The 26,448-nt window shown below is 38.0% G+C and overlaps 1 protein-coding gene across 1 annotated transcript in view; it reads right to left on the bottom strand.

Moving 5' to 3' along the window:
- Spmap2l (sperm microtubule associated protein 2 like) overlaps nt 1–26,448 on the bottom strand; it is a 55,688-nt gene that overhangs the window by 2,641 nt on the left and 26,599 nt on the right. Inside the window, exons 4-8 of the mRNA XM_071613997.1 lie at nt 25,941–25,994; nt 22,640–22,768; nt 16,494–16,631; nt 11,131–11,245; nt 861–992 (exon numbers count right to left, since the gene is read on the bottom strand). Coding sequence (XP_071470098.1) covers nt 861–992; nt 11,131–11,245; nt 16,494–16,631; nt 22,640–22,768; nt 25,941–25,994 — 568 coding nt within the window. The remainder of the gene's footprint in view (nt 1–860; nt 993–11,130; nt 11,246–16,493; nt 16,632–22,639; nt 22,769–25,940; nt 25,995–26,448) is intronic.

Here is a 26,448-nt window from a genome sequence, read left to right as displayed (position 1 = left end):
AGAGAGAGGGTAGACCTGGTCCTACCTCTTTCGGCAACATGATATATAATAAAAACCCAACTGAGACAGGGCACCAAGTTGGCACTGCAATTAAAGAAGGGAAATGTCAAGGAGGAAGAAGAGGGAAGCCATGGGTGCGCCAGGCTCCAGGCTGAGCACTTGCCTTCAGTGCTACTATGTCACAGCTGACTTCTAAGTAGGAGGTCAAACACCTGCCATTCCCTTGCTCACCTGCTCCACCCAACTCCAAGTTCACCCCAGATTGAGGGCTTGGGCATGTGCTCTTCCCTACATTGGAACATTCTTCCCCCAGATCTTCACTCAACTGACCCCTTCTCCCTCCTCAGGGTTGGCCCGAACTTTTATTCCTTAGAGTGGCATCACCAACTACCACATGCCAAATAAATTATTCCCCCCACCACCACCACAGTCACTCACTTCCTATTTCATTTTCTCCATAGCATTTATCACTACCTGGCATTGTCTTATCTTTTTATTTATTTATTGCCCCCCCCCCATTAGCTGCATTTGTTCCCTGGGAAGAGTACTTGGTGCACAGTACACCTTCGAATACTGAATGACCAAGGCTCAGGAAGGCTGCCTCGACATCATAAAGCTAGCATCGGTGAGGTGGGAATTTGAACCCAGCTCCTGCTGACTCCAAAGCCATGCTCTTTGCCCTCAACTCCTCTGCCTCCCTCGATATCATGTCGCTAGGTTTTCCTTCCTGCCACAGAACACTCTTCCAAGATTCTTTCTTTCAATGATTTTGGGCTATGTCCTGTAGGGGGAGGAGGGAACACCTTAGGAGCAACCAGAAAGAGAGCAGAAGGATGGCAAGACAGGCAGTGGTGGCTTACAGGTCGGATGGGCATTTTGCTTCTTTGTCTCTCATAGCATAGACCATCTAACTTGATCTTTGGGTGGGCAAGGTCTATAGTTCTCGGAGTTGCAATAGCACCCAGGGTAGAAACTGAAATCTTAGTTTCAACCTAGAGGAAAAAAATAAAACAGTACCTATAAGTATTCAATAACAAACACCATCTAGTTCCAAGATTAAAGAGTATTATCTGATCTCTGGTCCAGGCTTCCCAATAACCAGCAGAAATGATGAGAATCTTATAATAACCCCTGGTCACATCTGGAAGGATCAATTTCTCAAACTATATAGATTCCAAACCAACTTTTTAGGAACTTACCTGTTAGACTACAGAGATAGAGGACATAGCAAACAATGTTACATATCGACTCAGAAATAAATGATAGCATTGATTTGTAGACTGATAAACTCAGGGAAAATTCAACCTTAACACAGAAGAATGCTTTACCAGATAGATTCTGCTTTGTTCTTGATGATTTTTGCCCTTTGGAAACTGGGACTCATATTATCACTGTGCCAAAGGGAATTTAAGTGGCTGTCTTCTAATTGGGATAAATAACAACAACAAAAAAATAGCCAACAGAATAATGAAGCCAATAAGAATAATGGAAAACTATATACCTGCATTGGACCCCCCCCCCCAAGTCATTCCTCATTTTCTTGATTATGAAAATTAGATCAAATTACATGGTCCTCTATTTAAATTACTTGTATTTAAGTAACTTCTTATATAAGATTTTGAAAGGGAATATAATCAACAACTGGAAATAAAATGAGTCTTCAACCATGGGTAGAAAAATATGATATACATAAAGTATTTTCTGAATTCTTTCTTGTGTTATTTAAATGATGATGATGATGACACTGACACTGACAGTTTCACATGTAATTAGTTTATTTCTATCCTGGAGTATCAATTTTTATTTCTATTTCACTAATTGAGTAACCAAGGTACTTGAGATTCAGTAGTTGAAGTTTACATAGTTAGTAAGCGGCAGGTCTGGAATTCTAACCAAAGGTCTTGCATGTTGGTACAACACCATGAAGGGCTGATTAAACATTTAAGCATTTCCTATGAATAAAGCTTTTGTCTCCTATCAGGCTCTGGCAAATTGAAGAAGTATATGGCAACCATTGCCTTCAATTAAGCCTTCCAATCAAAAAAGAAATAAAACAATCAATCATTAATCCAATTCATTAACAAATATTTCTTAATCAAGTATATTATGTAATGCATAATAAATAATAATAAAATACAGTTTTTTTCCTTAATGTAATTTTCACCTTATAAAGAACCATAGACCTATAGGCAAATAATTAAGATTATTTGGTGCTCAAAAGAGAAGGGAAAAAAATTAAAAGATATCAGATGAAAGGTGGGAAAAAATCAGGAAGGATGCTCTTTTTTTTGGCAGAGGTGGGTATCAGGGATTGAACTCAGGGGCACTCAACCACTGAGCCACATCCCCAGCCCTATTTTGTATTTTATTTAGAGACAGGGTCTCACTGAGTTGCTTAGCACCTCACTTTTGCTGAGGCTGGCTTTGAACTTGCCATCCTCCTGCCTCAGCCTCTGGGATTACAGGCATGTGCCACCACCCAGCAAGGACTTTTTTTCTGGGATAAAGAGTCATTGGATTGGACCTTGAAGGAAGGATCAGATTTTGACAAATGGAGGAGGAAACATGAGGGAAATGAAGGAAGGGGGTCTGAGAACATTGGTGGTTGAGAATGGGGCAGGCTATGCAGGGAGATCAGGCTTGTAGATACACTTGAAACCAGGTGAGGAGGGTGGGAGGGCATCTTCACAACCAGGGAAGAACCAAGGAGCCTTCACTAGAGAAGAAACAAGATCAGAGCTGGAGACTACCCTGCAGCAATGAATGAGAAAGACACGCAGGGCCACAGGAAGCAGGGAGGCAAGGAACGATAGGGGCTCAAAGAAGAGAACCAAACACCTTTTCCCATTCTGAAATGGTGTTGGGGTGGGTACTGGGGGTTTAGTCCAGGGGAACTGTACCATTGAGCTATATCCTCAGCCCCCACCCCTTTTTTTCTTAAGACAGGGTTTTGCTAAGTTGCTTAGGCTGGCCTCCTGCTTTCAATCCTCCTGCCTCAGTCTCCCAAGTCACTGGGATGATAGCTGTATGCCCAACAAAAGTGCTTAAGCATAAAACATAACACAAAAATTCCCATGAAACACCATGTAGGTTAAGAAATCAAACATTGACCCAGGTACGGCGGTGTGCACACTTGTGATCCTGGTGACTCAGGAGGCTGAGGTAGGAGGACTGCAAGTTTGAAGCCAGCCTCAGCCACAACCAGCTCTTAAAATAGTTTTTGAAGTTACAATAATTTAAACAAAACGATACCTGCATAATAATAGATCAATGTAACTAGAAATATAAGCGAATTACAGTGGCTTTCAACTTTTCTTTTAACCTAGTAATATCCTATGCTTGTATAATTTTGTCAAAATGAAATTCCACTGTCATGTATAACTAAGAAAAACCAATAAAATAAAACTCTTTTAAAAAGTAAATGAGAGCTTCCAAATATGAAAACAGTTTTTAAAAATTATTCCATCTAAAACGAACAAGAGGGGCATGGGTTTTGCTTGGTTGAAAAGCCCTTCCCTAGCAGGAGGCCCTGGGTTCAATTCCCAGCACTGACAATAAATGAATAACAATAATAAACACATTACATGTTGATAAACAGACACCTATGACATAACTCTTTTTCAAAATAAAAAACAGTGAGCAGAGTCATGTTTTGCATTTTTGCAAATACCTTTAATATCTGCCTGAAGAAGATGCTTTTTATTTTGTTTGTTTTTCAGTACTGGGGGATTGAACCCAGGTCTTCGTGCTGGTTAGGCAAGCACTCTACCACTAGCTACATCCCCTGCCCTTTTAAGACAGGGTCTTGCTAAGTTGCCCAGGTTGGCCTTGAACTTGCTGGGAACACAAGTGCATGCTACCATACCCAGCCATACAGCCCTTTTAATAGCCAGATCTTTTATTATTTGGTAAAATTTCTGGTTTGAAAAACACTAAAAGCAACGATGTATAGAAGTCCCCACATTAACAAAGTAAACGGCGGACAAAAATCGTAGTTGTCCCCTCAATAGATCTGGAAAACCATTTGGGGAAATTCAATTCTAATGTTTTTAACATTAGAATTTAAAGAAGGAAAACAAAAAACTCTTTGAGAAAACTCAGAGTAGAAGAGAATTTGTCCAACTTAACAAAGGGAATCGACAAAACCTGAAGCTAGCATCATGTTTTATGGTAAATATTGAACACTTCTTCACTAAGATGAGGAACAAGGTAAGAATTCCCACACTCACCAGTCTGTGTCCCATGAACTAGACTCCTAGCCAATATAAAAGGCAAGAAAAATTATTAAAAGTCCCTTGGATTAGAAAAAAAATTATTCACAGATAATATGATTTTATACATATATAGAGAGAAAATCCAAAGGAATCTATAAAAAAAATAGATTATGAGAATTTAACAAGGTCATAAAGTCAACATACTATCAATAAACAATTGGAAAATTAAATCAAAGAAATCAAAGATACCACTTACGGATATCATCAAAAACATAAAAGACTAAGACAGATAGGGTGGCGTGTACCTATAGTCAGAGCTACTTGGGCTGCTGAGGCAAGAGGAAGACTTGGGTACACAAACTGGAGCCCAACCAGGGCAACACGGTGATACCCCATAATAATAAAACAAACAAAAAACCTCAATTAAAACAAACAAAAAACCCCATAGAAGAAGAGGGAAAAAATAACAAAAGATGTGTAAGAACTCTACATTGAGAACTACAAAACATAATTGAAAGAATTAAAGATGCTGTAAATAAATAGGGAAGATATAAAATGTTTATGGATTAGAATACTTACTATTACTAAGATGTAAATCTTTTTAGATTATTTTACATATTCAATGCAATCTTACTCAAAATTCCCACCAAAAGTTTATTTTTATTTTATTATTTATTTATTTATTTATTTTTGGTACTAGAGATTTAACCCAGGGGTACTTTACCACTGAGCTACATCCCCAGCCCTTTTGGGGTTTTTTGTTTTTGTTTTTGGTTTTTGTTTTTTTTTTTTTTTTTTTTTTTTTTTTTTTGAGACAGGGTCTCACTAAGCTGCCGAGGGCCTCACTAAGTTGCTAAGAATGGTCTCAAAATTGGGATCCTCCTGCCTCAAGCTCCTGAGTTGCTGAAATTATAGGTGTGAGACACAGTGAAGAGCTACAAAGCACTTTTATAGAAACTAACAAGGTGATTGCAAAGTTTATGTGAAAATGAATAAGACCTAGAAAGCCAAAAATACATTGATAAAAGAGAACAAAGGGGAGGACTTATAGTACCTTATTTTCAAAACTATTTTAAAACTACAATAATCAAGAGAGTAAGGCATTGGTGTAAGGAAAACAATAAGCAATTAGGACAGATTCGGGAGTCCAGAAATAGGTTCAAAGTAATTCAATTAGAAAAAGAAATTCATCCTATTGTAGTTGAAAAACTGAATATCCATATGGGAGGCGCCTTAACCTGAACTTCACATATGCCAGAAAAAAGTAATTCCAAGTGGATCATATACATAAAAACACAAAAGTAAAAATAATAAGGCTTCTATAGGAAAACATAGAGCACCTTCATGAGCTTACAGTGAACGGATACTTCTTAGCCAGGACACCATTAACTGTAAAAGTAAAGATCGACAAATTTAACTTTATCAAATTTGGAAACATTTTTTATAATCAAATGATACCTTTAATAAAATTAATAGGTTTAGCTGTAAACAGAGAGAAGATATTTACAAAATCATAACCCTGAGGAAAAGACACATATTCAAAAATAAATAAAATTTGAAAACATCAATAAAGAGGAAACACTACAATCTAATTTTTTTAAGTTTAATAAGACAGACAACTCCTTTCAAACACAAATTATTGCGAGGTGGAAAAATCCTGAAGAACGTAAAAACCCCAAACCAAACCAAATAAAAATACAACTACACTCAAGGACAGAAGAAGCTACAAATGCCAAGAAGCACATGGCAAATGCTGAACATGCATATTTGACCTGGAAATGCAATTTAAAATCACTATGAGACACGACTATCTCGCTTTAAAATGTCTAAAACTTCTAAGAAGGGACAATGGCAAATGCTGGCAAATCTGAAGCATCTGGACCCCTCATACATAGATGGAAATGAAGGGCTGTGGCTCAGCTATGGAGTGCTTGCCTAGCATGCATTAGGCCCTGAGTTTGGTTCCCAGAGGAGGAGAGAAAAAGAACAAAAATGATACATTCACCTGCAAAATAAGAGTTTCTTATAAAGCTAAATCTACACTTACCCTATGACTCAACAATTCTACTGCTATGTATTTACCCTAAAGAAATAAAACCATGTTCAAAACTGTATTCTTTTTGGATCAGGGATTGAATTTAGGGGCACTCGACCACTGAGCCACACCCCCAGTCCTATTTTGTATTTTATTCAGAGTCAGGGTCTCACTGAGTTGCTTAGCACCTCGCCATTGCTGAAGCTGGCTTTGAACTCGCGATCCTCCTGCCTCAGCCTCCCAGGCCACTGGGATTACAGGTATGCGCCATCACGCCCAGCACAACTGTATTTATAATAGCCCATTTGGAAATATCCCAAATGTCCATCAAAGGAATGAAAAAAAATTACAATGTAGTTTTACAATGGAATAATCCTTAATAAAAAGGAACACAATGTATTGATACACTCAATAGTATGCATGAACCTCAAAAACACTGTGTTGATTGAACAAAAAAAGCCAGATACTGAAGAGTATATATTGTATGATTTCATTTAAATCAAGTTCAAGAGCAGCCAAAGCTAGTCCGTGCTGATAGGAATCTGAATGGTAGTTGCCTTTAGGGAAAGGGTTAGATTAGGAATTGACTGGAAATAGAAAGAAACTTTCTGGAACTGTGGATATGTTTTGTATCTTGATTGGAGTAGTTATTGAATAGACATATGCATTTGTTAAGAGCTTATTAAACTACACACTTAAGATGTGTGTTTTATATAAATTAAAATTCAATAATTTTAAATTATAAGTGAGGAGAAAGTATTTGTACCATATATAACAGATGAAGATAATTATCCCTAATATGTAAAGAACTTTATAAATTAATGAAAAAATATAGGCCAGTAGAAAAATAATTAAAATCATGAAGTGATGAGTTTTTCAGAAAAAAAATATGCATGGTAAATAGTTCATTAACTATTTGACTTTGTTATTATCAGAGAAATTTAAAGATATACTGTTTTACTACCAATTAACATTTTGCAAAAGAAGTAGTATTTCATATTGGTTGGTGCAAAGGAAAGGCAGCCAAAGAATGCAAGCAAATATGCAAATCAAAGTTACTTTTGGGGACCATGTTTTGGAATCTTACACACATCGCCTCAAAATGTTCATGCACTTTCTCAACCCAGCGATTTTAGTTCTAGAATTTTTATTCTAGGAAAACAGAGACTGAGGAAGATGGGTGGGGGAGGGGGTATGAGTACAATGACCTTATGAATCAGGACAGCAAGTGAGACAGAGCCAAGCGGGATAGCCAGAGTTCAAGTGCTTTGTACTCAAAGGTATCTAGGTATCTGCCAGATAGAAAATAAGAGTCTGAAGAGTCCAAAGTCTCTCAAAAGTTAAAGATGTTTAAAATCCAAAACAGGTCGATGTATCTGGGTAGGAGCTGCAGACACTGGTTAAATAGAGAATCACTGATATGGGCTAAGTGAGCCATGAGAGTGATCCACTTTTAAGTTGGATTTGATTTGGCAGGGTGGGTTTTTGTTGGTTTTGCAGTACCGGGATTGAGGACAAGGTGAGTCTCGACCATTGAGCTCAGTCCATTTTTAAGTTGTGCGGGCTCCAAAAACTGTACTATAAAAAGGGAATTCAATAGGACTAGCCATTGACAGAGAACGACTTCCTGTAGTTCATCCTTCCAAGGTCTCTGGTGGCAAGTAACCTCAGGCACCTGTGAGAGTACCTTGACTTCCTTTATGAGCATGTCTTATTATTATTAAACTTGAGGAAGAGTAATGATTAACTATTAAAAAAAAAAAAACCTTAAGAGGATCAAATCATTAACTTAACATTTTGTTAAGAATAAGTATGTGCAAGAGATGATGAAACTTGAACCTAGATCATAGATAGGGTGGATATAGTATATCGTACCAATGTTAAATTTCCTGATTTTGATAATACTATTATTCTGTGGTTAGATAATACAATGTCCTTGTTTTTAGGAAATTAACATTGAAATATTTAGGGAAACTTGGATATAACATTTATAAAGACCAGCTGTAGCTTGTCTCAAAAAAAAATTATTCACACACACTTGCGTACAATACACATGGAGGAGGGAGAATGATAAAGGAAAGGGAACAAAATGTGAATTTTTACAAATTTTCAATAAGTTTAAAATTATTACAATGAAACTATATGTATATTAGAATAAAAAGTATATTCATGTTAAAGAGAGTGAAAAATTTACAACTGCCATTAGAAATGTATAACTGATTAATCAAATTAGAATTATGACATTAAATTAAAATCTTAGCTTTCTGTCCATTCTTACAATATTTTTTTTTTTAAAAATTTAGTTCCCCCATGTTTATAAACTTAACATGTTAAATTTTAAAGTAAGGACTGGCTCTAGCTCAGCGGTTCCTTCGATAGACAACTTATAAATTTTAAAGTAATGCTTTAGTATTTCAGAAGATTTTGTTTGCTAGTGTAGATGGGTGAAGTAAAGTACCTGAACATAAATCAAATGTAATATATTGATAAATGTAGTTTAAATTGTTTGAAGGTATTTTATTAACTAGGTTTGTTAATATAACCAAACATGGTTTGGGACTCTTAAAATTAATTATTAAAACTGCTTGAATTATAAATATAATAAAACCTGTGAGCAAAATTTGAAAAGTCTAAGAAATTTTGACTTTTTTTAATATTTATTTTTTAGTTGTAGTTGGGCATAATGTCTTTATTTTATTTACTTATTTTTATGTAGTGCTGGGGATCGAACCCAGGGCCTCACACGTAGGTGCTAAGCAAGTGCTCTACCACTGAGCCACAACCCCAGCCCCGAAATTTTGATTTTTAAATTTGAAATTTTAAACATGAGACTATTAACTCATAATCTGCTCAAGGATACCAAAATACTCACATCATTGGGTGTGGCAGGGTTTTTTAAGCGCCTATAAATTCTTTCATACTTCTCTCATTGGGAGGTAGGGTTTGCTTCCCCGCCCCCTTGAATCCAACCAGACCACACTTACCTGCATCAATCAACAGAGTATAATTGTGGTGACTTGTGACTTCCAAAGGCAAGTCACCAGAAACTATGTAGCTGCCTCCTGTTCTCTAGGAATGCTCATCCTCAGGGCACTCCATTTTAGGATACTCCCCAGAGCATGGCTGCCAAGCTGAGAGGTCTTTGCCCACATGGAGAGGGCTTGGGAAGGTGTACACATTACCAACTGAGTCTAGCCTCAAGTCATTTCCAGCTAGATGTCACACATAGTTGTTGTTACAGATTTTGTTTTTGAATGTTGAATGTTCGTGCCTCTCCAAAATTCATATGTTGAAGCCCTAGTGTGTGGAAATTTAGCAGGGGGGTCTTTGGAAAGTAATTAGGGTAAGATGAGGTCATGAGCAGGGAACTCCCCATAATGGGATTAGTGTATTAAGAGAGAGACAGAGAGAGACCAGAGTGCTCTCTATCCCTCTACCTCCATACCCGTTCTCCCCCAGCCACACACCCCAATTTTCAAAGGGGTCATGTGAGCACACAGCAAGAAGACAGCCATCTGCAAGCTAGAATAGAATCTGCTGGCATTTTGGGCTTCCCGACCCCCAGAACTGTGAGAAATAAATATTTTCTGTTTAAGTACCCAGGCTGGGGTATTAGGTTATAGAACCTTAAACTGACGAAAACACGAAGGAGCCTCCAGATGATGCCAGCCCCTTACTACTTCAGACACCTAAGTAATTTTCTAAGCTTTCCAGCTGAGACCTCACAACATCTTGGAGCTGGGACAAACATTACTTATTTTCCTGTCAGAATTTCTGACTCATAAAATCCCTGAGCATAATAAAATTATTGATATTTTACACCACTAAGTTTAGGGTGTTTTGGTATGAAGCAACCACCAAGTCAGGTTGTTACCAAAGGAAAGATTCTCTATATGGGTTCAAGATTATCTAGAAATTGTTTTCTGAGCTGATTAGATTTAAAGGCATAAATGAGCTCATTATTTATTATAAACAATAACTATAATAATAATAATAATAACAACAGCCCACCACTACCAGCGGTCTTTAAAATAAAAATCCCACTGGCAGCTCATGGCATGCAGTAGCAAAATAGAAAGACAGGCTTTGGGTGATCAACATTGCTATCAAAGGACACTGTAGTGATATCAAGAAGTACAATGGGGTTGGCTGACTGTTTGTAAGTGCACTTGAGAACTGGAGAAAAGAAACCATCCACGCAAGTCTTTGAATTCCTAACTGAAAGTTCTGATAAGGGAACAGAAAGCCTCTGTCTTCCATAAAAAAATAAAAATCCTTTATTCTATTGTCAGAGGGCTGAAAATTCTGAAAAGCAAAATCTAATTCTGTGCGTGGGTGAGTTAAAATGAAAGTATTGCACAGACCTTTATGTTAAAGTTGGGGCAATGATTGGGAGGGACTAGAACCTTGAAAATTGAAACGGGGACATATGGGTGGTTCCCAAAGAAGCTGGAGACTTTAAGCCCCTAAATGCGCTAAAGCTTCCTTACTAGAATCAGCCCTTCCACCCCTGAAGAGGTTAGACTCCCCTGGCTCAGACATCTCCCAGGGAGCCACAGACCTGTCTCTACTACCTTTCTTTGCTTCTATATCAATTACCAGGCCCAAATCCCAGATGCCATCCAGGCCTTCCATAGACTTTTTCCCCCCACATTGCTTAATGCTTAATCTGTATAAGAAACCATTTATTCTATATCACTCATGGTTCTGCTTCTCTAATCCTCTCCTGACCAATTCGTTGAGCATAGGAGAGTTAGTCAGAAAAGTTCATTTCATGAGAGGAGAAGTACAAAGGAAGAAAAAAAAATAGGCACCTAGACATAAGAGAGTACCATGTTGTAAAGTCAATTAAGAACTGGTTCTTTCACATGGGTCACTTACTTCTTTTGGAGGAACATAGTTAGGATCTATGCCTTTGGCAATTGACAGTCGTAAAATCCGGGGAGAAGGATCAGGTATTTGAAAAGAACTTCTTACTACATTATCATTGGTGGACCTATATGCAAATGGAAATATAAAATGTCATATCTATTGAATATGGGGACAATAATTGAATTTGTCATTGCTATAATCAACTTCCAGTCAATGATACATACTGTTTCCATCTTAGGAACACCTTTTCCCATAATCATAGTGCTCTTTCAGATTGGTGTTTCTCAAAATTTCTTTACTATAATCCACAATAAGTAGTATATTTTATCTTGTGATATAGTATGTACATGTGGATTTGTGTATATAAAACAAAATCTGAATCTCTGGTATGATATTAAATAGAAATGGTGAAAACTCACAATCTTGTATTGTTCTGATCTTAGGGAGAAAGTATTTCACCATCAATTGTATTTGTTGAGGCGTTTTTACATATGTCCTTTATCAAATTAAGTATATTCCCTTCTATTCCTAGTTTATTGAGCATTTTTATTATGAAAGTGTGTTAAATGTTGTCAAATGCTTCTTCTTGGTGTACTGAGATGATCATGTAGATTTTTTTTCTTCTACCAATTCAGTGTATTACATTTATTTTATTGATTTTTATCATTTTGAACCCAATGTATTATTCTTACATTTCTGGGATAAAACAATCTTAAGAAGCACAATTTTTTTATACCTTTATTTTATTTATTTACTTACTTATTTATTTATTTTTATGTGGTAAAAAAACCCAGGGCCTTGCATGTGCTAGGCGAGCACTCTACCACTGAGCACAACCCCAGCCCAAGAAGTACAATATTTTTATATATTATTGGATTTGATTTGTTAATATTTTAAGGTGAATTGTTGCATGAACATTTGGATTTGATTTGCGGTTTTGGTTTTGTGGTTTTGGTGTGGATCTCTGCATATATATTCACAAGAGATATTATGTTTAAAATATATAATAGGGACTGGGGCTGGGACTCAGCAGTAGAATGCTTGCCTAGCATGTTAGACACTGGGTTCAATCCTCAGCACCACATAAAAATTAATAAAATAAAGGTATAGTGTTCATCTACAATTAAAAAATATATACTTAAAAATATATAATAGTCTTTTCTGGTTTTGTATGAGGATGATACAAATATAATAGAATGAGTTAGGAAGTGTCTTACTTTTGGGAATGAACTGATGAGTATGTTAATTCTTCTCAAACATGTAATAGAATTCACCAATAATTCATTTGCATGTAATGAAATTACTAGTCCTGGGTGATTCTTTGCAGGGAGGATTTTTGAAAACTATTAATTTGATTTCCTTTACTGTTGATGGGTCTGTTGAGATTTCCTATTTTTTCTTGAGTCGTTTTCAGTAGTTTGTCTTTCTAGGAATATGTCCATTTCATCTAGACTATCTAATTTGTTAGCCTTGTAATTGTTCCTAGTAATCCCTTATAATCTTTTAATTTCTATAACATCAGAAGTAATAACTCCTTGTATATGACCCCTTAGAAAGGTTTCTTATTTTTCCCCCTGATTTTACTAACTTCAGTCTTCTTTTTGTCTTGATTAAACTAGCCAAAGATTTGTCAATGTTGTCAATTCCCAAAGAATCAACTTTTAGGGGGTTGTCATTTTTCTCATTTTCTAATCACTATTTCATTGATTTCCACTCAATCTTTATTATTTCCTTACTTCTTTATGTTTAGAGTAAGTTTGCTTTTCTTTCTAATTTCTTAAGGTGAAGTTATGATTTGAGATCTTTTTATACTTCTTATGAATATACATACATACAGAGATCCATACCAAAACATCAGCAAACTAAATTCAAATGTACATGCAAGATTGACATCAAAATACTAACAAACCAAATCCATTAAAATATAAAAATACACCCACTTGAAGCAAAGTGTGAAAGATGATATATCAAGAACTATGTAATGTTTTGAACAACCAACAATAAAATATATATATATATATATAAATACTATGCTTCCTGACCAAGTCTGTTTATCCTCCACCCCTCTTTGTGCTCTTCTAAAATACACTGTATGTCTATCAACACAGGACTATACTATTGTTTTATGCAGCTGCCCTTCAATCATGCAGGAGAATAAAGAATTATAAACAGGGCTGGGGATGTGGCTCAAGCGGTAGCACGCTTGCCTGGCATGCGTGCAGCCAGGGTTCGATCCTCAGCACCACATACAAACAAAGATGTTGTGTCTTGTGTCTGCCGAAAAACTAAAAATAAATAAATAAATAAATATTTTTAAAAAAAAAAGAATTATAAACAAAAAGTACATTATATTGTCTTTTATATTTAATGAAATTTATTTATTGACACTTCTTATGTAAATTCAAGTTATTATCTAGTGTCTGAAAAGGCACTTGAGGGACTCTAATATTTCTTATATAGCAAGTCTTCTGGTAATTAAGTCTCAATTAAGTTTTTATCTTGAAATAACTTCATTTCTTTCTCTCTCTCTCTCTCTCTCTCTTTTTTTTTTTTTTTTTTGTGTGTGTGTCGGGATACTGGGGATTGAACTAAAAGCACTCAACCACTGAACCACATCCCAAGTCCTTTTGTATTTTATTTAGAGTCAGGGTCTTAACTGAGTTACTTAGAGCCACGCTAAGTTGCTGAGGCTGACTTTGAACTTGCGATCCCCCTGCCTCAGCCTTCTGACCTTCATTTTCTTTTAAATATATTTTTTAGTTGTAGATAGATCTCAAATCATAACTTTACCTTCTTCCTATTCTTCCTCTTTTAGACACAAAACTTTTGCTTTATTTATTTATTTTTATGCTGTGCTGAGGATCGAACCTGGTACCTCACACATGTAGGCAAACACTCTACCACTGAGCTAAAACCTCACCCCTGTCCTTCACTTTTGAAGGATAGTTTTGCTAGATAGACGATCTTGGCTGGTAGTCTTTTTCTTTCACTGCTCTACGTCACTCACTGCCTTCTAATCACCATGATTTCTGACGAGAATTCATTCATGAACCTTATTGTAGATCCTTTGTATGTGATGAGTGGCTTCTCTCTGGCTGCTTTCAAGACTCTTTTTTTCCTTGCTGTTGAGTTTGCTGATGATGTGGCAAGCTGTGACTCTCTGAGTTTTTCCTCTTTGGAGCTTTTGTTGAATTTCTTGGATGGCCATGTTTTTCATCAAACTTTGTATGTTTGGGACCATTGCTTTCTTCATATATTCATTCGGACTCTTTATTTCTCTCCTCTCTTTGTAAGATTCTCCTTGTGACTCTGTTGATACACTTGATTGATGGTGTCCCACACGTCTCTGTGGGGAGCCAGGAATGAATTGTGGGCTTGTCTGAGCCATCTCTAAGCAGAGGTGTGCCCCTCAGAGAATTCTCAGTGTCATCCCACCAATGCTGCGTTGCCTTGGCAACATCCTGCTCAAAGAGAATTCTGTGATACCCCAGAATTTATTGGCTCAGACAGCCCTAGGTTCACTCAACTCCCAGAGGTACAGAGAGATACCAGAGCCCAAATAGCCTGGAGGCACCAGCAGCCGGAGGAGGAGAATTAGTGTGCAAGTGATGAGTCTCCAATCAGGCCAATTTCCTACAGCCTCTTGCTTCTTGTTTATCTTGAAAAAGTTTTTCTCACAATAAATCTGCCTTTGATGTGTTTCACTACAAATAAACACTCGGGCCCTTTTCCCTTTGTTAGAATCGGACCCATCAGGTCTTTTCTGCCCATCAATCCCCTCCTTTAACTATATTTCTTATGTCCTTTGTCTTTCTTTCTTTCTTTTTTTTTTTCTTTAACAGTAAGTTTCCTTTCTTTCTTTCTTTTTTAGTTGTAAGTAGACACAATACCTTAATTTTATTTATTTATATGTGGTGCTGAGGATCGAACCCAGGGACTCACACATGCTAGGCGAGCGTGCTCCCACTGAGATACAACCCCAGCCACATCTTTATTTCTTAATACTATTTTTTCAGCCTTTTATTTCCAGCCAGCCCACACCTCTGCCCAGTTTATTTATTCCCTTCCCATGCAGATAGGGATGAGAAGTCTCTGAGCCTCTGTCCATTTTACTTCATTCTTTTCTGTTGCTCAGAACTGATCATCTCAAATGACCTATTTTCATGTTTGCTGATTCTTTCTTCTGCCTGCTCAAATCTGCTGGTGAGCCTTCTAGTCAATCAGCCCCTCTAGTGCCTCAGAGCCCAAGCTTGTGTAGCAGTACTTTTTTTTTTTTTGTATATCCCTGTATCTCCACTAATCTTTGGATTAGCTACAGTTTCTGCTTTGTTTGCTTTCATACAACAAACTTGAAGGTCAAATAAGAGACTGGTTAGAGAACGCTCCCCCCTCCCACTCCAATTTCCATTCCTGGAAAGCTATTCAGAAAGACTTTTCTAAAATTAGCTGACATCTGCTGTAAATTCCTTCTTGTACTGAGATGGATATAAATTAATTTTCCTTCTTCCTCTTCTTCCCATTCTTCCTCTTTCATATGCCATCCTTTTTACACACTTGAACAGAGCTATCCCTGTTTCCTTGGTCTCTTCTCTAAGCTAAACATGTCATTTCTCTTAACTATTTTTCATATAACAGTTTCCAGAAGCCTCGACATCACATTTACCTCCTTCTGAACAAGTCTCAAATGTATTGTCATCTTCTTAAGGCATAACATTGACACTGGTTACAGAGACCCAGTGTGTCCTAACCACTGCAGCACACGAATGCATTGTTGCCTCCCCATGTCTGCACACCGAACATATTCCACTAATGCAATCTGATGTTGAAGTACCTTTTCCAACAACCATATCACAATCAGCTGGGGAAGGCAGCTCCTAAGATGTCTTTTAAGGAGAAGGCGAAATTCGTCATTCAAAGCAAAAGCAAAAGCATGTGCCAAGTCAGCAAGATGTAAAAGAACATCAAGTTCTGCAAATTGCAGAAGCCTGTGATGTTCATTTGCTGATTTCCCTTTTGGTTTTATTCTGATTTTGTGGCACTGGATGACCAAACCCAGGGCCTCATAAATGCTAGGCAAACACTCTACTCCTGAAAAATTTCCTTTTAATTGACTAACAATGATAAAGTCTAATGTGAATTTTAGCTTCACCACAATTTGAGTCAAATGTAATTATTGACGATAATCTTCAGATTAGCTACAGTTTCTGCAAATATTTGGCTTTTTTTAATCTGATGCTTTGGAAAACAAATGGACTTTTAGCTCATGAAATTGCACACACTCAAAAAACTGCACATATTGAAATTAGAACAAGAGTATTGTGACATTTAACTAGATTGAGTCAGGATTTAGGAAGACTCTCAAGATACCCTACCGACTTAGTAGAGGCTGTCTTTTGAATCTGTTGGGCTGTGCCAGCTTCTGGGTCCTTTTGGAGGGCTGGGTAAACAAGGCAGATGGAGGTATCTTCCAAATTACAGACTCTCTTCCACAACTATAGTAATATTGGGGCCTGCAAGTTGTATAAGAGAAATGAGTGAAATAGGCATGAATTCAGATCATCACGTTATTTTTCAGCTTTGATCCCCAGACCTAGAAGAGCAGGTATGAGAGTATTTAGGATAAATAACAATATTGTTCTTATTATCCCTGCCTCTTCGTCTTTTCTTAATCAAAATGTATCATCAGTGGAAAAGGAAGTGATCCTGACTCTTTCCGGCCATGGGTTAACTCAGACTGCAGCGTCTCTTCTGATTCTATTCTTTCTCAGAGCACCTCTGTTTTTTTAAGAAAGGGATCCTTGCCCCTCTGCCCACGCCTCCGTCTACTTGCTGCTGCTGTGGGCCTCAGTCTCTGTGTTAGCCCGCATCTCCTTCCTTGTGACCCTTCAGGCTTAAGGCGGGTCCATACCTGCATCTGTTTTCAGGGGCCTGACAACTGCCAGACCTGAGTCCGGTGACTGCTGAACTACCCAGCCCCACCCCCACCCCCACCCCCACACACAGATGAGTTCAAACAGGTAAGGAGTTTCCAGCACTTACCTGGGTTATCTTGGGGCAGGAAATAGCAGTTCAGTTTGGGAATCAGAGAAACAGAAGGAAGAGGTGGTTTTGAACAATGGGTTGCCTCAGACAGATTAGATTCAGGTAAGGGGACCACAGGGATTAGAAAGAAGAGGTCACTAGACAGCCAATGAGCAGCACAGAGGCCCAGACAGTGGGTCAGAGATTAAAAAAAAAAATAAAATGGAAGACAAACTCAATCACTCCACATTCCATCAGTGAGGAATGGCAAACACCAAATGCCATAAAAATGTGTACTGACCATGTGACTTATGCCTCTTGCTGCCAACAACTAGAAGTACATGGGTGCCTTAGGAAATGGAGAAAATAATACATTTTATGTAGCTCTGAAGATTAAATAAGTAAAGTCATTTTATAATTTATAAAGCACTATTCAAATATGACTTTATTCATCAAATTGTGTATTAATTTCTCCCTGTGTATTAATTTTCTCCTTCTATTATATATTTTCTCCAGTTATTATATTATTGCATATCAATGAAATGCAGTGCTACTAACATTCATGTGTTTTTCCTCCTCCTGTAATTTTCCACAAGACCAAGTCTTATAATGCCATCAATTAGCAGGTACTCAAATATCATTTTAACATAGAACATGCTGTATTTTTCTCATTGTAGAAGAAATAAACACATATATAATTATATTATACAAATATCTACACATATAATTACATATATATTATATATGAGAATACTGGGGATTGAACTCAGGGGCACTCTAGCACTGAGTTACATCCCAGCTCCTCTTCTTATTATTTTTTTATTATTTTTTAGTTGTTGATAGACATTTATTTATTCATTTGTTATTTGACATTTATTTATTCATTTGTTTGTTTGTTTATTTATATGTAGTGCTGAGAATTGAACCCTGTGCTTCACACATGCTAGGCAAGTGCTTTACCACTGATCTACAACCCCAGCCCAATATCCCAATTCTTTTTATTTATTTTGAGACAGAGTTTCACTGTTTCCCAGGCTGAGCTAGAACTTGGACTCCTCCTGCCTCCACCTCTGAAGTTGTTGGGATTACAAGCACATGCCACCATGCTTGGTTAATAATAGAAATTGTTAATGTGGTATATATACACAATGGAGTATTACTCAGTCATTAAAAAAAGAATGAAATTATGGAATTTGCCAGTAAATGGATGAAACTGGAATGTTAAGTAAAATAAACCAATCTCAAAGAACAAAAGGCTGATTGTTCTCTCTGATATGCAGATGCTAACACACAATAAGTGGGGGGAAGAAAGAATAAAGGTTCATTGGATTAGACAAAGGGGAATGAAGGTAAGGGACAGAGATGGGAAAGGAAAGACAGTAGAATGTATCAGACATCACTTTCCTACGTTCATATATGAATACACACCAGTACAACATGACCTCCACATCATGTACCACCCCCAAGAATGGGAATTTATACTCCATTTATATATAATATGTCAAGATACATTCTACTGGGACTGGGGTTGAAGCTCAGTGGTAGAGCTCTTACCTCGCATGCGTGAGGCCTTGGGTTCGATCCTCAGCACCACATAAAAATAATTAAATAAAATTAAAGATATTGTTGTTCATCTACAACTAAAAAAAATTCAAAAATACATTCCACTGTCATGTATATATAAAAAAACAAATTAATTTTTTTTTTAATTTCTTGAGAGAAAGAGTGCATACTAGCACATATTCAAAATAACAATGGGTAGTATTTTGGAATAATTTTTATCCTTTTTCCCCTTATTCATATACTCAAAAAAAAAAGTCCTTATTGATCAACAGTCACAGTGTGAGATGCTAAGGAAAGAAAGAGTGAAGAACATGAAAACCTCTGTTCTCTTGGAGCTTGAGGCTGGAGTGATGAGAGACATTATTAAGGAGTCAGTTCATGCAGCAGGGATGGAGGCTTCCCAGGCAGGCTTGTGAGGAAGGAAACTTAGTGTATTAGTCAGCTCTGCATCACTGGGACCAAAATACCCAACAAAAACAATTTAGAGAAGGAAAATTGCATTTTGGCTCATTGTTTCAGAGGTTCAGTCCATGGTTAGCCAATTCCACTACTCTGGGCCCAAGATGAGGCAGAACACAGTGGTGGAGGAGCATGGCAGGGGAAAGCAGCCCAGGAAATGACAACCCGAGGACAAAATATATACCCCAAAGGCACACTCCCAATGACCTACCTTCTCCTGCCACTCCCCACCTGCCTACAGCTACCACTCAGTGAATCCATATCAGTGGATCAAACCACTATTAGGTTAAGGCTCCCACAGGTGCAAAGAAACAGATGTAAAAGAATAGCAATGTCTCAATAAAATCAATGGAGACAGTGAGGTAACATCTGTTAATATAGAATTTTATGACCAACAGAAATACAGTTCAAAATGAAAGTGAAATAAGGAATTTTTCAGACACTCAAAAGCTGAAAGAATTCATCAGTAGCAGATCTGCACTTTCAGAAACATTAAGGAAAGTTTTCCAAAGAGCATAAATGATACCCGATAAAATCTAGATTCACCTCAAAGAACAGAGTATGGGAAATGGTAAGAAGGTGGGTAAACATAAAATGCCTTTTCTTATTTTTCAAAATATCTTTAAAAGATAATTTAATGTTTAAAGGAAAAATAAAAATGCATTGTGGGATTTATAAGATAATGTAGAGTAAAATACATGATGATAACAGCCCCGGGGCCAGGCAGGAGGAACGGGAGACATACTACACCACACAAAGCGGTACAACGTGAAGGTGCGTACTACAGAGCCCATGCAAAGTTCAAGATGTGTACTATGGATCCTGAAGTCATCACTATAGAACAAAAATTAAAAGCTGTAAGCTGGGCACGGTGTCACACACCTGTAGTCCCAGCTACCAAGAAGACAGAGGCAGGAGGATAACTGGAGCCTAGGTGTTCAAGAGAACCTGGGCAACAGAGCAAGAACCTATCTCAAAAATATTTGTGGTTCAAATATGACATCAAAAGAGGTATTAAAAAGTATTTTGAAGCCAGGCATGGTGGCACATGCCTGTAATCCCAGCAACTCAGGAGGCTGAGCCAGGAGGATTGCAAGTTCAAAGCCAGTCTCAGCAATTTAGCAAGGCCTTAAGCAACTCAATGAGAACCTGTCTGTAAGTAAAATACAAAAAAGGGCTCCGGATGTGACTCAGTGGTTAAATGCCCCTGAGTTCAATCCCCAGTACTAAAAGAAAGTATGAGCTTAATGAAGTTAATGAACATTTTGAACTTAATGAAAATGAAGACACAACATAGCAACATTTGTGAAATCCAGCTAAAACAGGACTTAGAGGAAAATACATAGACTAAATAACTATTAGAAAGAAGGAAAGGTCTCAAGTTAATGATTTTAGTTTCCACTTTAAGAAACTGGAAAAAGAAAAGCAAATGAAATCCAAAGCAATCAAAAGAAAGAAAATAATTTAGAGCAGAGAAGAAATAAATGGAATAGAAAACAGTAAAATAATAGAGAAAATCAATGAAATCAAAAATAGATCGACCTCGGGACTGGGGATGTGGCTCAAGTGGTAGCACGCTGGCCTGGTATGCGCAAGGCACTGGGTTCGATCCTCAGCACCACATAAAAATAAATAAAGATATTGTGTCCATCTAAAAAAACAAAAAAATAAATATTTAAAAAAAAATAGATCGACCTCTAACCTAAATGATCAGCAAAAAAAATTAAGTATAAAAAAACATTATATAAAGTATATATTGATTATCTCAAAAATTGTAAGTAGACTATATATAAAATGCACACATATACATAGCAAAAAAAAAGACCAGAAGGAAATATAAAAAAAATTATCTGAATTATAGGCCTATAGGAGATTTTTGTCACCTTTATTTTTAAAAATTTTTTTTGTAGTTGTAGATGGACAGAATGCCTTTATTTTTTTATTTGTATATGGTGCTAAGGATCAAACCCAGTGCCTCACACATGCTAGGCAAGCACTCTGCCACCGAGCCACAGCCTCAGCCCTGTTTCCTTTTAAACATCTTTTTTATATAATAGGAAATTAAGTATAATAAGAATATAAAACAATATGAAGCAAAATATGATACACACCTAACGTGTGCTGAGTTAAATTCAATTGTAACATGTCACCAAAAATAATGGTAAAAAAGTAAATAAATTTTTAAAAATAAATAAAACAAAAAGAATGGTAAGACATCATCAAACAGGCAAGGATTATTCATTATTCAAGAAGGAAGATGTAATTAACAATGTACAACTGGAATTCTCTTGTTCAGACAAAGTGATTCCCATTGAACCTGTTTTTTTCAAAAACCTTGTTGAAAAAAAATTTTCTTTGCAATACTTAGAATTGAACCCAGGCTCTCGCACAGGTTAGGTGAGCGTTCCACCACTAAACTACATCCTGAACCCTCTTTAATGTTATTTTGAGTCAAGGTCTCACTAAGTTGCCCAGGCTGACCTCAAACTTGCCATCCTCCTGCCTTAGTGTCCTGAGTCGCTGGGATTACAGGTGTGTGCCACCATACCCATTTTGAGTTCATATTCTTGAATAAACTTTTAAAAGCAAACAATTACACCAATGATTGCACATTATAAATGTCATTCTGAAACAAGTGTCTCATTCAACCAACATTTGATTAAAAAGGAGTCCTGTCCTGTTTTGAACATGCTGAGTGGGAGGTTTCCCTGGCTCCATCCCCACCCCCAGGAGCCCAGTACATCTGAGATAAGAAAGAGGAGTTGAAGATTTGGAGGTCATCACCACATAATTAGAAACAAAATCCATATGAGAGGACAGCCTTGGTTTTGGGAATTGTTTAGAGCAGAAAGAGAAAGAAGTCAATTGGGAAATGGCAGAAAAGAAAGAGGAACCCACCAAGGACGTTGAGAGGGCAGGCGAGGAAGATGGGGGGGAGTGCATCGTGGACAGACAGCATCTCCCAAGCAAGGCAAGAACTTAGAGAAAGGAGTGGCCTGTCCTCTGAAGTAGTCCCAACAGGTGACTTTGGATATACCTTCAACTTCTAATATGTCTTTAATACTAAAATCAGGGATCCTAACTTGAAAAACTAATGGCTTCTATAAAACTCATTAAAGACACCTTGAAGATCTTGGGGCTCAATATGTAGCTCAGTGGTAGAGCCCTTGCCCAGCATGTGCAAGGCCTAGGATTTGATCCCCACCACTAAAAAAAAAGCTATTTTATAACACTGTTATTTTATTTTTAAAAATTCTCATAAACCAAAGCATTATGAAATGTGATCCGAGTCTGGATCTTGCTCTGGAAAAGTTTGACTGTCATATGAGATTGGAAACAGACACAGCTTCACTAATCCTCAACACATTTTGATGGTAGATTGAACAATGCAGGACTCTTGGGAGAAAGGCCTGGGTTTTATGTTCATTTTCTTGAAGGAGTCATGGCAAAGTGACCTCATGACACAAACACCAACCTGTTAGGTACATAATGCTTGGAGACTGGCTTGGGATGAGCAAGGTCCTTGAGTCTTTTGGATGGCTGAGTCTTCAAAGCAGTCTCACGAATGGGGCAAATGGGATCTTGATTTCCCCAAAATAGTTTTCTGTTAAAATACACAAAGATAAAATGGTGAAAAAAAAAAAAAAAGATTCACTGAGAATGAACATCTTATACATAGCTCTTGACAAGTCTATGTGGGTTTTACTTCATTTCAAGAACTAGCCCCATCAAAGAACTTTAAAATTCCCAGTCATCAGAAAGAGAGAAATCATGGACATCAAAATAAGAATAAAATAAGACAATTTTGTCCACTATCTTTTTTTTAATTAATTTTTTTATTTATAGATGACAGCAGAATATATTACAATTCTTATTACACATATAGAGCACAATTTTTCATATCTCTGGTTGTATACAAAGTATATTCACACCAATTTGTGTCTTCATACATGTACTTTGGATAATAATGTCCATCACATTCCACCATCATTTTTAATCCCATGTCCCCTTCCTTCCCCTCCCACCCTTCTGCCCTATCTAGATTTCATCTATCCCTCCTCCCATGCTCTCCCTCCCTACTTGTCCACTATCTTAAAAATGGTCACCCAAAATAACCTATTAGAGATAAGACAGTTCTATTCCTGCCCTCGGGGAATCAACAGTCTAAGTTACAGTCAGGTGGGCATCAATTGGACATGCCCTCCTCTCCACTGCACTCCCTGTTGGGCGAAATCTTACACCAGGTGGTCAGAAAATAGTCACAGAATAATGTTAATGACTATGATTTGTGTGATATTTGCTGTGTGCCTGGAACTGTACTAAGTGCTTTACAGATATCAGTTCATTTAGTCTCAACAATCCTGTGCACTAGCATGAAGGAGGGCGGGGAGAGAGAGACAGACAGAAATGTATAGGATTAACCTGAAAAGGCTTCACAGAAGAAAGTTGAAGGGCACAGACTGCCAGAAATGAAGCATGTTCTGTGGCAGGAATGGGAATAATTGAGTCTTGAACCAGGAGAGTTTGGGTGCAAGTGGAGAGTCCTGCTGGGAAACAAGGAAGGAGCACTGCTGGGTTGGGTAAGATGGCAGAAGGCAGCCTAGACGGTCCCTCAGTAACCCGGCTTTGCCCATAACTGAATTGGCCTGGCGTGTGGCTCAGTACTTGCCTGGCATGTGTGAGGTCCTGGCTTCAATTGCCAGCACCAGAAAGAACAAAAAAAACAAAAAACAAAATATTGGATTTGCCAACTGAGTTCATGTCTTTCAAAGTATCCAGGGGTTTCTTTCCCTACTTGCCTCAACTTTGTCTCTGATTTTGGATATGATCTTTTTTTCTCTGATCTGCAAACATTATCCAGAGTCATCTTAGAAACAGCAATGCCCCCACTCCCTACATTCCGCAGATTCCATTTCAGATCTGTTGGTTTCTCCTCATCTCCAGCACTGCTTCTCTTGTTCATACACCCATCATGCCCACTTCTTTCTCCACACTAATGCCAGAGTGATCTTTGTAAACACAAACCTGATCGAGATACTGTTCAAGACAGTGCAAAGGTTTCCAGTGACTTTAGACTGAAGTCCCAACCACCCGCCTCGCTATGGCTTCCAATGCCCTCCTCAGTTGTGATCAACAGCGTCCCACTCAGCCCACCTGTTATTCCAGCTCCTGTCTTCATCTCTTGGAGATTTTTCTCTTGAGTAGTTGATTGCTACTCACTAGAGTTTCTCAACAAAGGTTTTGGTTTTGGGGTGGGGGCGCGGGGGAGGGTTAATGGGGACTGAACTCAGGGGCACTTGACCACTGAGCTACAATCTCATCCTTTGTTGTATTTTATTTAGAAACGGGGTCTCACTGAGTTGCTCAGAGCCTCGCTTTTGCTGAAGCTGGCTTTGAACCTACGATCCTTCTGTCTCAGCCTCCTGAGCTGCTGGGATTACAGGCATGACAATGTGTCCGGTTCTCAATAAAAGTTTGGGGCTGGGGACATAGCTCAGTTGGTAGAGTGCTTGACTTCCATGCACAAAGCCCTGGGTTCAATCCCCAGCACCACATACAAAAATGTCTGAATTTGGCATGGCGAGGTTGCACACACCTGTAATCCCAGCAGCTGGGGAGGCTGAGACAGGAGGATTGGGAGTTCAAAGCCAGCCTCAACTCAGGGAGAACCTGTCTCTAAATAAAATACAAAATAGGGCTGGGGATGCAGCTCAGTAGGCAAGTGTCCCTGAGTTCAATCCTTAGTGCCAAAAAAAAAAAAAAAAGTTTGAATGAATGCATGGTGAAAACTGAGGATTCACCTGATGGTGTCATGCAGCAAGTACTGGGGAGGAGAACCAGGGCCAGAAAAAGGGGAGCTGCAGTGGAAAGGATGGGAAAAATACAGAGACAGTGAATAGATCTGTGGTTGCCAGGGTTTCAGAGAGTGGGGAGGAAGGAAAAAGAATAACTGAAGAGAGCACAGAGGAGTTGAGGGAAGTGGAACCATTCTGCATGATACTGTAAAGGTGGATCCATGACATTATGCGTTTGTCAAAACCCATAAAAGCATTCAACACCAAAAGTGAACCCAATATAAACTATGGACTTTAGTTAACAATAATGTATCAATACTGGCTCATCAATTGTAACAACTGTAAATGTGAGATATGAATAATAGGGGAAACTGTGGTAAACTGGGAACTCCCTATACTTCCTGCTTGATTTTTCTGTAATCTACCTTCTCTTAAAATGTCAGGCTTTATTCAGGAGCCAGAGAAGAAAAAGGGGATTCCTAAGGCCAAGCATGGAAGGGTGGAGGGTCCAGCCTGCCGGAGACCCAGAGAACAGGTGTGTTCTAGGCAGAGGCTTAGAGACCCCAGGACTGGGTGGTACAGGTATGGATCTGCAGAATGGACACAAAAGTGTCAAAGGAGCATGGAGTCACACTCTGGGCAGTGAATCTCAAAACATTCTGCTTTTTAGAGCCATCTGGGGAGCTTTTAACACTCCCACAGCTGTACCCTAGACCAATTCAGTCAGCATTTCTGGGAATGCCATCAAGGCAACCATCAGTATTAAAGTTCCTCAGGTGATCCCCATGTTCAAATTTGGGAATTGCTGGCCACGGATTAGCCCGAGATGTCACGGTGACAGTATTGGCTCAGTGGATCCAGTTAGGTAGAGGTGAGTGGATCCACCTGGGACACAGGATTAATGGCAGAGTAGGATAAGACTTATCTACTTGATGTAGCAAACACAATCATATCAAACAAGACCACAGAATAATGTCTTACCTATCTGGAGTTCCCCATTGTTTTTTGGGCTCAGAAAGATCTTGGATTCTCCTTCTAGAAAGAATACTAACAAATACCAGCTGATTAATTTAAAAAGAATGCCTAAGAAATACAGTTACATTAGATGACTCCTACTCAAGGAAATCTGTCTGTTGGGGAGGAGGGGAAATAATGCTACACTTGAGATGGTTTGAAGAATGTAGAAGGATCCCAAACTACTATGGGCTCAAGATTCTCACTTGTAGAGATTAATATAGCACATAATAAATTAAAGACAATAAATATACAACATAACAAAGAGCCTATAGGCTCTAGAAGATCCTAGGTAAAATCCATACTTGTTAGTAGGAAAAAACCTGCAACTAGCATATTAAGTTAATTTGTAGATGGACTGGAAGCACTGGATTGTGAAGAGATTGTACAGGTAAATCTCAGACAGGATGTCTGTCCACCTCTGGCAAAACTCTGAAATGGACAAAATACACTTTTGGTACCACTCAACCCTCTT

Source organism: Marmota flaviventris, chromosome 7 (genome assembly GCF_047511675.1).
Source record: "Marmota flaviventris isolate mMarFla1 chromosome 7, mMarFla1.hap1, whole genome shotgun sequence".
Classification (NCBI taxonomy): Eukaryota; Metazoa; Chordata; class Mammalia; order Rodentia; family Sciuridae; genus Marmota; species Marmota flaviventris.
The sequence above is the reverse complement of the archived record's forward strand: the minus strand, read 5'-3'. Positions and strand labels throughout refer to the sequence as shown.